Here is a 13,414-nt window from a genome sequence, read left to right on the forward strand (position 1 = left end):
CAAACGCCCTTAATGCACTGGTAACTGATTTTGTCCAAAATTCAGGCATCCTGTCTGATGTCCTCCAAACTGATGAATAATATACTGCATGTTTAAATGTAATGTCACAGTCTATTTCATAATTTATAGCTCAGTAACTGATACCCAAGCATTAATTACAGAGCACTAAGCACTGTTGGTTTAGAATCACAATGTACAGCAAACCAATCACAGGGAGTGTGAAATCAACTTACACTTGGGCCTGGTCCAAACCTTTTATCTGATCATCTGGTCTAGCACACGTACACACGTGGAAACACACTCCCGCTAATCTGACCCAGTCATTGCTTTAGGCCCATTGAAAAGGGCAAGCAGGGCAGCTCGAGTGTCGGTTTAGGAGCGAGCCACAGGAGAGAGCAAACCTCACTGCCCACCTCTCAACTGCAACCCCAGCAAAGGTCATTTAGCTAAATATAACAGCCTCCAGACACACAGAGAGAGAGAAAGAGAGAGAGAGAGAGAGGGGGGGGGAAGAGAGAGAGAAAAACTAGCGGATCTTTGGGGTTACCAGATGATACCAGATAAAGTCAAAGGTCTGCTTGCTAAAGGTTGGCCAAAAGGTCGCAATGAAAGTTCTGTGACCTCTCACAACCTTTCAGATTTGGGAATCATGTTGCTAGTTCTGGCTGTTTCTGGCAGCACAAGAACTGAACAAGTGCCTCTCATTACATTTGTTAATTGTATTTTCACCAGTAGTCTTACTTTGGCCTGTACACTTCCTGCAGTGCAGACCCTTACATCTGCAATATAGATGCATGATTTATTTAAGTAGAAAATATTATTTAAGTTAAATCTATGTTGTTGTTGTTGTTTTACAAAAACCTTTTTTTTTTTTAATTTTTGCATAATTTCAAACTCCAGTTCCCTTTACATTGTGTTAAAATTTCGTGATGAATAGACCAATAGAAATGACCCAAAATAAGGTAATATTTTTAGATGAACTTCCATTACAAGTTAATGTTTTTTTCTTCCCCTGTAAAGTTACCATTTTGGAAGTATAGCCTTTACCAGAAAATCACTGGGAGGGAAAAATACAACTGCACTTTTAAACTTTTCTTAGCTTTGAATGCTTTACAAAATCAAAACATCAAAACATTTTTGGTCAGCAACACAAGTTTGCTCATTACTAACAACTACTTTGACTACCTTCAAATACATGAGCAGCCGCATTTCATTTCCTGTTTAAATTATAGGAAACTGCATGTTTACACATAACATAGCATTAATCTATCTCTCTCCATAGGAAAGGTTTTGCTGCAAAACCCATAATAGACCACTTTCAAGATTTTTCTTTCTTTGTAATATAAGTTGTTGGGAGTGGGCTTTACACATGGAAGAAATATTAATCCTCCAATATGATTAAAACCACCTTTATTAGAGAAATAAAAATTCAATACCATTACACATCAGCGATTATTCTTTCAGAAACTTGTTAGATCTAAAATTGTTACAAATAGATATAAAGTGGTTTGGAATGAAACTCTTCATACATTCAAGAACACACCCTTTCTTCTCGTTCCCCTTGCCTGGCCTATACACCCTCTGCCTGGAAAACTTGCTCACAATTGGCCTACTTGTGACAATTTCTCCGTAGACCAGATTCTCTCACCTTGTGCATCTCCTCCAGATGTAAGGACAGCAATGGCCTTCCCCACACCCATTGTGGTGGGATCAAGCGGTGTTGCCTGCATTGTGAAGGGCTGGCCTGAGGCAGAAAAAGAAAGAATCAAAACCTACAGTTGGAAAAACAGATAAACTCTTCATACACACTCTTTCTCTCTCTCTTTCTGCCAGACTGCGCTCTCCCAGACTCAGGGGGGAAAGTAATGAATCCGGACTAGGGGGATACCTTATAACACCCCCTCCCTGCTCTCCTTGGCATGCAGTGACGCATACCACACCAATCCCCAATCACTCTTAAAAATTCACACATACATACACAAGACAAGCCCTGTACCCTCACAAAACTAAATATATAATTCCCAGGCGTTTTTAATATAAAGACACACAAGCACACACATGAACACACTGTTGGAGAAGCTCTGCTCTAAGAGACTACATGATATTTCCAGGCCTGGCATAACACTCACTGATCACAATCACTTGCACTTGTTCTTTATTCATGAACACTCACTCCTCTTTTGGTCTGGCTGCTGTGTGAAGTCTTGCCAGTGCAAAGAACATCACTGAGAATTATTTTCTTAGATTTTTTGTTGATCTGTGTTTCCTAGCTCTACCTAATTCATCCTGTGCCTCTTTTTGTGTTAACCGCATCTGCTTATTTTGTCAACTGTTCCGAATATTATGACAGTGATCTCATTTGAACTAACAATGGCTCTATCATCAGGAGGTAGGTTCAATCCCAAGTAATGCCACAGCCGTCCAAGGCAGTGAGTGCAAGAAAGCTTGATTGGTTTGATGCTGGAAAATGCAGGGAAACAGAATGGGCAGTTAACATTTTCCTCCAAGCATTTTAAGCTGTTCAATGACATTATGTTGGTATTAACAACAGTTTGAAAAGATGTGGTGGTGCATCATGTCTCTTGGAGTATGCATGTGCTAGCCTTAACCATCCCAGTTGATGAGAATGACCTAGATAGCAAGTGGGAATTGGCCACAGCAAAATTAGGTGCTAAATCTGATTAATACCCCAAAAAGAAGCAAAATGTTAACACATATTCAGTGAGACAGGCAAGGAGGTGAATAAAAATTTACAGTATCTTATGTCCTTAGCCATACCAAGTTCAAACAGGATGCTGCTAAACTGGTGCCAGTCACTCAGAAATTATCAATCCTTTTACCTTCATCATGGGTGCCCTACATAATTTAGCCAGTGAAGATGACCAGCGTCCTGGGGGATACAGGGTGTTCCTTCTTGTTTTGCTTTGCGTATCTTCCACCTTGCTAGTGAAGGTGAACAATCATGTGTTAACTCGTGCAGAGCTTCCAAGTGGGCTACCCTCTAGTCTGAATGGGAATAATGAAACCAAGACTGTGCAAGAGTTCACAGCCCCTCTTCATACCAAGTTTGGAGATCCAGCAAGACAGATCTTGCCAGAACTTTTTGAGAGGAGGATGTCCTAGTCCTGTTCCAGTCCCCATGTCACTGTGGAATCTGTGTTCCTTAGAAGAGATCTGGTACAAGGACTCCCTGGCAGTCAACAAACTGTGAGTGAGGATGTCCAGGAGGGACACAGTTAGACTGCCATTCCTACTGAATCAATGCCAGTGTCCATTCCTGTCCTGTTTTTTCCTGATTCTTTGTTCCCTGTCCTAGGTTCTGGTTACAGTTCAAGCCTTTTCCTAAGGAAGGTGAACTGCAGCCTTGCTTGAGGGTTTGGCACAGTTCCCTGCTCCACTTCCTATCTCATTCTCTCTTTCTGTCTGTGCCCCAGGTCATGCCATTGTTCCAATCCCTGCCTCCATGATCCACGTGACTTTGGCTCCCACAGTCTTGCTTGCTCAGGTCCATCTGGCAACCAGCACAAGAGTTTGTCTGGCCTCTGGCTGTGCAATCCCTCCAGTACTTTAGCTCTTTTACTGTCTGCTGACTCTACCCCCTGACCCTTGGTGCATCCACACTAACAGAGCTGCTTGATGTCCAGGAAGGTGCTGTTCCACTGACACAGACTCTGCTTCCATTTGTTAGTCAATGAGAGAGCCTCCAGCATCATCACTGTGTAGAGTTGGGAAGCCTTGGGAAAGAGTGCTACATGGAGACTTGGAGAGCATCACTATGCTGATGCTTGTGGAAATGGTGTCACCTGCCTGTGTCTGTCTCTTTTCATTTTCATCTATGTCCTGTTAATCTCTGCTCTTCCATGGGACAGCAAAGAGGCCATCCACTTCTCTGGCTCTTATTGTTATTCCTGTTTTATCTCTAGCCTTGATTCAGTGCTGTATGCCTTTGTCTCCTTCCTTGCCATGGTTCAATTCTCAGTTCTTTCCTCAGGCTCAGTTCTTTCCTGCTCCACTTCTTCCTCCCCGGTATGATGTTCTTACACTTCATATTGGGAACTGCACATTGTCATTATTAAGAAGATTTCATACCAGTTCCTCGGCTCTTGACCAGTTTACCCTAGCTTTACTTCAGCCCTGCTGTTTCCTGATCATTATTACCTGAACTTGCCACTTGTTCTTGGATACATTAAGACTCTGATATGTACCACCTTGTGAGTATGACTGCTTCAGACCCATGCTAGTGCAACAAATAATACTGAGCCTTGTTTCTATACTTTAAAAAGGTGACACAAAGTGTTCTTTAAGCAATACCATAGAATAGTGGTTTTCAACTTCCTGGGGACACAACTGCCTTGCAACTGTTCCCCCATTACACCTGATTCAGCTCATTCACTGATTATCAAGGTCTTCATGAGCTGGATCAGGTGTGTTGGGGCAGGGGATACCTGAAACTTTGCAGGGCAGTGGTTCCCCAGGACTGGAGCTGAAAACCACTGCTATAGAAGAACAACTATTGGTTTCTTAGAACCACGGTTCTAAAATTCTCAGGCCCACCAGGTGGTCCACATTTTTGCTCTGTCCCATGTGTGACTGACTCAGGGCCCCTGAGGAATAGTTTGAGAGTGTGAAGAACCTTTCAAATGTTTAAAGAAAGTTCACATAATGTAAAGGTTCTATACAGTTTAAATGTTTTCCTAGACTGTTTACATTTTGTGGAGGTCCTTCACCCTCACTAACTTCACTAAACTAGGAGAACCAAATGTGGTCCTTCTGTGGCATCATGCATAGATTTTTTGGCAGCTTGAGAAGAGTGAGGTTTATTTACTCATGTTTCCTAGCTTTTGGTCTTTCCACTATTAGTGTAGAATACTTGTACCTTTTTCTGTGTTTGGATTTGCCTGTGTTAACTCTCTCTGCCTGTGTTCTTAAATGTTACATGTGTTCTGATAACAATTACCAGAAAAGCCTAATAAAACTACTCAGGGCTGGCAGTGTGACAGTGTGTCTCGTACACTTTACACACATTTACATAAACATTTACACTGACTGTCACTGATTTCTATGTGAAGGGCTACCACACACACACACACACACACACACACTTACTTCTATGCTGTGTGATGCTTGAGCCATAGAAACCCCTGAAGAATCCACGTGTAGAGTTTTCAGAAATATGCTTTCCATCTGCAATATAAATATTTTCAAGTACTTATAAATATTCAGTAATACTTGATTATTCATTATATGATTGGTCATTTAAAGCATCTGCTTATGGATGCAATACCCAATTTAATCTTTATTTATGTTGCCATGTACATCCCTGTTTTAAAAGTCTATTCAATCATCAAAACTTATGTCAAAACACTCTGACTTGATTTTCACACACACAGCAGTGTCAGTATTTCTGACTGTCTGCCTTTTTTAAACCCCGTCCAATGAGACTGTAAATGATCTTTAGTTACAGGAAGGAATTTGTGCAGGGGAGGATGATCAAGGTGCAACATGTTTTACAGTAGAAATTTCACCTAATGTGAATTCTTTTGTGCTTACTGTAAGTTCAGTCTGTAGTAGAATAGAAAATACATAGCAAATAAGAAACAGAGGTTTAGTATCATTACGCTGTTCTGAAGTAAAGGTGAAGATTTCGCAGCCCACTGGAATAGTCTCCTAATGTGATTATGGCAAAGAGCGGATTAATGCACCTATAATCTACAACTCTCTAGATACTTAAGACTCACACACACACTCTCAGACTCTCTCCCTCTGTCTCGGCTGTCTAAGGTGCTCTGATGTGCCATCAGTAATTAACTAATTAGGTCAAGCCAGTCTGTTCAGATTGCTGTCCATGTTCTTGTGGTGTCTCTCTACTGACGAAAGAAGCAGGTTAGATCAAGCTGCTTCTACCTACCACCTCACACATCACTTAGTCTGCAATTTGGAATAGAGTAGTGGGTGGTCTGCATTAGCTGTACTATGCCTATGGTGTTTTTGATTGACAGTTACAACTTCTCCACTCTTGCTCTTTAAGAGGTTATTTAAAGAGTCAAGATAAACCTCCTTAAGACTAACTAATACTCTACAGGTGCATTTACTCTAGTGGCATATACATCAACAAATGCTCTGTATGGACCAAAAAAAGCTTTATAATACGGTTTAAAGTCAATGTCAATCAATCCATTAATGCTCTTGGTAGGAGCACAGAGGAAAGTCAAGTTTAACAAAGTCACTTCCCTTTTTTGAAGCCCCTCCCCTGACCATATAGGCCAGCTGTGTGACCATTAAGTGCTGTGTCATTTGGTCATCCGCCTGACTGTCTATCTGCCAAAATATCAGGAAACCCAATACTACACATCAACACTCACAGTATCTGCAAACTCATGTACCTAAATAGCCTGCTGTTCTACACTTACACCACTACAGTAACTACAAACAATCACTGAACAAACCTTAAACTGACTGAACTATAGATGAGCAGATAAACATAAACATAGATTGGCTACACTCACACACACAAACACACAGACACAAACACACAGACACACAAGCACTGTTCATACCGTGAACAGCATTGGCATGATAGCGAATCTTCCTGCGAGTGAGGCGCCAGATCAGCACGGCCAGCGCAATATGTGGAATCCAGTGGACCAGGCGAAAACCCAGCTCCAAACTGTTCACACACAAGCCCAGCAAACACACACTGGTCTCGCACGCCGACACAAACACGTCCCAAATGGACACACACACCTGCCAGACACGCACACACCTGTCCCACACCGCCTCCATTATTCCCAGCAGAATGAGGTGGCCATGACCAGGGCTTATCAGTATTATTAGAGCTGACCTCACATATGCTCTCTCTCTCTCTCTCTCTCTCTCTCTCTCTCTCTCTCTCTCTCTCTCTCTCTCTCTCTCTCTCTCTCTCTCTCTCTCCCTCCCTCTATCTACTTTCTTTCTCTGTCCTTTTCTCTCACTGCCACAATCTGTTTCTTGTCTCTTGTCCTTTATGCTATTTTTACTTTCTTTTACAGCCTTGTTGTCCTCCATGTATTTATCATGTCCTAACTTTAGTGCTGTACATTACAATTACTGTCCTACCCCATTTCTCTTTTGTGATCAGTTTCTTTCCTTAGCATACCCCTCTCTCTCTCTCTCTCTTTTCATCCATATTTCTATGTGAAAGTCCTCTACAGGGACAAAACCTACATATGTAATTTTTCTGCATATTTTACTGCACAATTTCAATTTATTTGCTAAGTTTAACACACTGGAAAAACATATGTAAACATATATAACGTGCCCTAACTTTTGCTTTTGCACAGGCTGCATTTTATGTTTTTTCCCCCATCACTATGTTAAATTCCGCACATTAACAGTATCTCTGCTTTAACACATGCAGAAGTGTGTTCTCGTGATGCGTACTTATTTACACTTAGAAAACCAATAAAGCGTAATTTGACCAGGGCTGCCCAAACCTTTGCATACAACTGTATGTCTCTCTCACATTCTCTCTTTCTCTATTCTCCTTTCTCTTTTTTGTCTTCTGTTTCTGAGTCATCCCACCAAACTGGTTCCAGCTGAAGAATGGAGAATTGCCTGAATATTTAATATATATGCTTATAATGTATTTAATTACATTTAATCAAGATTCATTAATTCACTTTTTTGGGGCCATGTTTTTAATTTTACTTTGCAAATCTACACTACCAGTCAAAAGTTTAGACAGACCTGTTTGTATGATTAGCAATTTTATTCAAGACATTTTTACCTGAAGGCTTATGCTTGAAGTTTTTTTTTTAATAAATTGTTGTTTAAATATAAATTAAACAATATTTTTGAAACAAATAATTTCCATTTCCATTTTTAGTGAAATTTAGAGTTGGAAAATGCAGAGCTTGAACCCCAACTATTATATCATCCTAAGTAAAGGTTAATTAGTAGGATGTCTGTCGTTGTAAATGCATTGTTGAGATGAGAGATGGTGGGTCTAAATAGTCAAATGGGCAATTTGGTAGAAAGCCGGGTTTTCTGACTGGAGTAAGTCCATGTGAATTCTTTCATAGGTTTGGTGTCCTCATTATTATTTTAGTACCTGTTTTATGTGTAACTGAGTCCAAACTTTTCACTACTAGTGTATATGTGCTTTCTAAACACTGTGGAAAAAAAAACATTTTAAAAAGGATGCAGTGTGCGTAATGACATTTAAACATATAAGACTACATTTTTTTTTCATTTTAGTGATTTCATTGATTTGAATAGCTGTGCGGCGGCATGTATATTGTTTCCTGATTTACCTTAATCACGCTTGAGAAAATGGCTAACAATAGCAAAATGTTCATCATAGCAAAGTTTTATGAATCATGTTCTGCCTTTGAGCTCTGACATTTTATCTGTGAAGCCTGTTCACTCTTTTCTAAACTTTTATTTTCCTGAAGCTACAAGCTCTACTGCCTCCCCTGACCCTTCTTTCTGCTGAAGGTCTGTGAGCATTCGCTCTCAGTAGAAGGGCCAGGTGAACTGGTAGCCATGCATGAAATCTTTAACTCTTTACCCATCTCCACAGACGGCTTGTGCTTTCTGTGACTTTTCAATCTTGATCACTCTGATTTTCAGAAATATCTTTCAATTTTAAATATTACTATTAGAGGATAACTGGTATTTAACTGGTAATGGGATTACACACAGCATAGTATTAACTTGAGAATGTGTGTGTGTGTGTGTGTGTGTGTGTGTGTATGTGTGTGTGTGGGTACTGCATTTTCTGCAATTTCAAAGTATGCCGCTAGAGGGCACACTTTACAACAGATTTCCACATTTTCTCATCTCTGTGTGTGTGTGTGTGTGTGTGTGTGTGTGTGTGTGTGTGTGTGTGCGTGAGTGTGTGTGCGTGAGTGTTAGAGATTGATACCCCTACTTCCTCATATTACCAGGTTTCTGTCCTTCTCCACATTCTTCTATCTTCCTCTTACTTACATTACTAAAAGTGAATTAAAATATATTTGAAATACATTTATGTATGCATTAATAGGAAAATCCAGAAGAATTTTTTTTCACCGTTCTTTGTAACTCTCCCCCTAATACCTGCTGAAGAGATTTGCTTGTAAGCCTCAGCTCATGCTATAAAACCATTTCTTAACTGACTGTGGAATTACCATGCTTGGGGATATTTTGAATGGAGACTACAAATCACTCCTTTTTATTGTTGTTAAAATAAAATGTTGCTCTACTTTATATAAAGTAGTTTGTTGTAGTATATAAATATATATCACTCCACATGATCCATATGTGTGAACTAAATTGTTTTCTTAATGTCAAACAAAAACATTCCACCTACAGCAGTTTAGCCCAGCCCATTCACACTGAAGTAGCTAGCAACTTGCCTATATTAGGAACTCCATCCCAAAGCAGATTTTACACAGTTTCGAAAATCACTGCCAGTGCAGACATGAGCTACATGACAATCATGTATGCTTTAACAGAAATGTGGGGGTGCACAGTTTAAATTCAGATGTTGGCCATATATCACGCAGTACACTGTGTAATTAACATTTTGGACATGTAGGCTTTTTTTGAGAATGGAAGATTATGGGCTAACCAATCATCATCATCAGGAGATCATGAGTTCAAATCCCATCAATGCCACTGCCATCTGCAGCTGGTAGTCAAAGAGAGGAAAGCACATGCTAGCGTCCACTCCCTGAGCCTGGTGTCACTTGGCAACAGGGAAGTTGTTGTAGCGGCATGGTTTTGAGTGCTTGGTCAGTTCTGGCTGTGATGGTTTAAAGGTGGCTAAGATGTGGCAGTAAACAGGCATTTGGTTCTCTTCCATGCCATCATTCCACGTGGTATATGGGCCACAAGGAAATGCCAGTAGCAATATCAAATTTGCTATAGTGGATTATGTCCTGTGGTAAAAAAAGCTTCCAAACCAGATTCGTTTTGTGCTGTGCACATTTTCCTCCCAAGAACCTGATTCTCTGAATGATGATGTTGTTTCACAGTCAAAATTCAAATAACGCCACATACATGCTAGCAAGCAAGCCAATATGTGAGAGTAAGTCGACTATTACATTTTAATACTATCATATACCAACACTAACTACCACAACTGCAGCCTAAAACTGCCAAATCAACCTAATTATGCTTATTTTGCAAAGCTTGCATTTGGCCCACAAAGCTTGCACTGGGTATTTTTGTGAGGTTGCCAGTCCTATGACGTCAATTCAGCGTCACATATTTCGGCTCCTTAATTCAGACGATCTGCCGATGTTCGGAGCAAAGATGTCCGTATAAAACATATCAGCTATCAGACATTGACAGCAACACGGTTGATTTTCCTTATAGGGAAAAGCAGTTTAGACCCAGAATTCCTAATATGGACTTAACTACAGAATGATGACACAACTTCAGAGGTCTTTAAGTAGTGTTTAATGTTTCAGCCCGGTCTGCTTTTTGAATGAGGCACAATACAGAGCAACTAATCAGAACAGAGATCATTTACACACATCAGTCTTAAATACACAGTAACTAAATCAGCTGGTTTAATACAAAAGGATAAAGAGGCCATGTAAAACAAATTAGAACTGTTTTTGGTGCATTGAACAACACAACTGTCATTACAGTAACACAGAGAATAAAGAAATTTAGGACATGAGCCCAGTAAGTGTATAAGATCCTTTGTGCTGAGTGTGGCTTTGACAGTCACTAGTTCTTGTGGTCCTGTTCTGTCCAATGCTTTCTCCCTGTTTACCTCCACATGTTTGTATTCCTCTTTGGCATGTGTGTCTAATCTCTCCTTATTTTTTCACTCATTTCTCTCCTCCTTGTTCATTTATTCATCATGTTAAATGGCTGCACCCTCCTGTCTGGTGTCCCCTTTACGTTTAATTTCTCTTCAGCTTCCCCCCAATCCTCAGTGGATCTCTCTTTTCCTCCATTTGTCATCCCTAGCTCTCTAGTTCCTGCTGAGTACTCCTCCCTTCTCCCTTTTTCTTCCTCCTATACTCACTCGTTTTCACTGACCTCCTGCCCTCTCCTTACAAATCCCCCCTCTAAAATCCCTTCTCATTTTTCTCTCTGTTCATAATCCATACAGTCTTTGTTATTTTAGCTCTGTACTCCAGCACATTGAGTTTGAAATTATACAATGACTGTAAGGTTAAAGTGTAAACTGTCACCTTTAATTTGAATGTGTTCATATCTACTTTTGGTGGACCATAAAAGACAAAACATTTTCAGATATAGTATATCTTTAAATATTTACAGTTTGAAAACTAGATGCTCCTAATGTTGTTGTTGTTTTTAACATTAGCAAACGTCTTTGTTACTAAAGCTGTTATGGTCCAAGCTTGCTCTAAATTCTATTTTTAAAAGTATTCTTTCCATGACAATAACATCACAACTCACAGGACACCTATCACCTCTTAACCTTGTGAAAGTTTTTCTCATATAATAATAAACTTGTATGTATTATATAGCATATATAGTGGTTAATGAAGAAACCTTCACTTTTAAGTAACATTTGTTCATCCTGTTACCACTGTTATGATAATGCTAATTTCTGCTAGTACCTCTATGCGATTTCTAAGTCAGCATGAGGTACACATTCACTTTCTTACACTGGGTTGAATACTACTTATGATTGAAGAACAAAAAACAAACATAATCCATTATGTGCTGAGATAAATTATAGCCCCTAACACAAGAAGATTTCACCATTATCACCAATGTTTTCCCATACATGGACACAATCATTACTGACATGTTGCCTATTAACGTATTTAGATGTGAGATGTTCCACTGGGTGTTTTTAGCGTTACACAACTTTATCAGTCTTTTGTTGCCCCTGTCCCAACATTAAAACTATTCAGTCTCAACATCTGATATGTTGTCTTTGTACTATTTTCAATTACATATAGAGCTTAATGATTTTGCACATCACTGCATTCTGTCCCAACTTTTTTGGAAATGGGGTGTAAATTTGTTTATATTTTTTTTTTTATGTGTTAAATAGATTTCAAATTAAAAAATGTATTTCAAACACTAAAGTACGTTGGACAAAAAATTTTGGCAATTTCAAAGGTATTTGTTAAATACATTTTGCATATATTGGTTTGGTTCAGTCTATTCTGTTTTCACTACTTCTTAAATTGAGTTGCTTCCACTGCTGACCAGATGTGAGTTTTACATCTGGAAGTACCTATTTAGTCTATAAGAATAATAGACCTTTTTATACGTTTTTATACTGTCCTGAACAGATTGTACTGTTGTTATAATAGAGGGAACAATGATTAAAAGCTTCATCCACAAAAAACATTATGATAAAACAGCATCGCATAAGTTGGTTGTGTGTGTGTGTGTGTGTGTGAACGTATGGCATATGTGGGGGAGGCCTCCTTATAGAGGGTCCTGAAGGTATGTGTGTGCTAGAGAGTGACAGTGTGTGTGTGTGTGTGTGTGTCTTGTGCCTAATTAGCGGGCTAAAACAGTTCCATGTTGGCCATGGTGTGTATAATGAGGAAAGTCTATCAGAATAAAGAAAGGTTCAGGGCAGTGTGCAGAGGGCAGGAGAGGCCACTGTCAATCAATCAGCCTACACAATGACTGACAGACATCAATCACTCAGACCAACTGAGACTGGCTGGACTGGACTCAGCACGGTCACCAACAGCTAAACTGTCAGTGCGTGTGTGAGAGGGTGTTTGTTTTCATACATTTTCATGACATTGTAAATTAAAACCAAAGGAAAACAGGGATCACCTACAATGCCAGGACCAACAAAATGGCCCTGACTTTGTAAAGCTCCTTTTACAAAAGCTACATGTTTCTTTTACTTTTTTAAACTGAACAGGTAAAATAATTTATTTTTGGTTGCAGAGTTTAAGATTAGGATTAGGTATAACAGTAGGCTTAGAAATTTGTTATAACAAATAGGCATTTACATATACAATTTTAGGCACCTAAGAAAATTAAACTTAAAAAGCTGGTCAGTAAGTGTTTATTTACTCTGAAAATCACCATTTCTATCAGCAAAACACTAAACCTACAGCACATTTAAATAATATTAACAAAATAAGTAATGATTTTATATATGTCCATGTTTTTGTTTAACCATTTCCAAACCTCTTGTTGTGGCAGCCCAATATATGTGTAGTTATCACCCAATACCTGCAGGACTAATCAACACTGCATTCTGCAATGAGTGAGAACACAACATAACATTTGTTTCAAAAGTGGAGATCAACTCTTCTAGAAAAAAAAAAAACATGAGGTTTTATTAGTATGTATGTATGTATGTATATGCATGTGGTGGTTGAGTGCGATGGGATGGGATGGAATGGGATGGATGTGGGTGGGGGGGTAAAAGGAGTTGTACAATATATCTATTGATTGTCATTCTGTATATGTGTTCCATGGA

At 39.3% G+C, this 13,414-nt stretch overlaps 1 protein-coding gene across 1 annotated transcript in view; it reads right to left on the minus strand.

Moving 5' to 3' along the window:
- Window positions 1-1,869, minus strand: part of LOC118808272 (ATP-dependent 6-phosphofructokinase, muscle type-like) — a 47,691-nt gene extending 45,822 nt beyond the window's left edge. The window contains exon 1 of the mRNA XM_036570819.1: window positions 1,649-1,869. Coding sequence (XP_036426712.1) covers window positions 1,649-1,730 — 82 coding nt within the window. The 5' untranslated portion in view covers window positions 1,731-1,869. The remainder of the gene's footprint in view (window positions 1-1,648) is intronic.
- Window positions 1,870-13,414: the final 11,545 nt, after the last annotated feature.

This window comes from Colossoma macropomum, unplaced genomic scaffold, assembly GCF_904425465.1.
Source record: "Colossoma macropomum unplaced genomic scaffold, Colossoma_macropomum, whole genome shotgun sequence".
NCBI classification, from domain to species: Eukaryota; Metazoa; Chordata; class Actinopteri; order Characiformes; family Serrasalmidae; genus Colossoma; species Colossoma macropomum.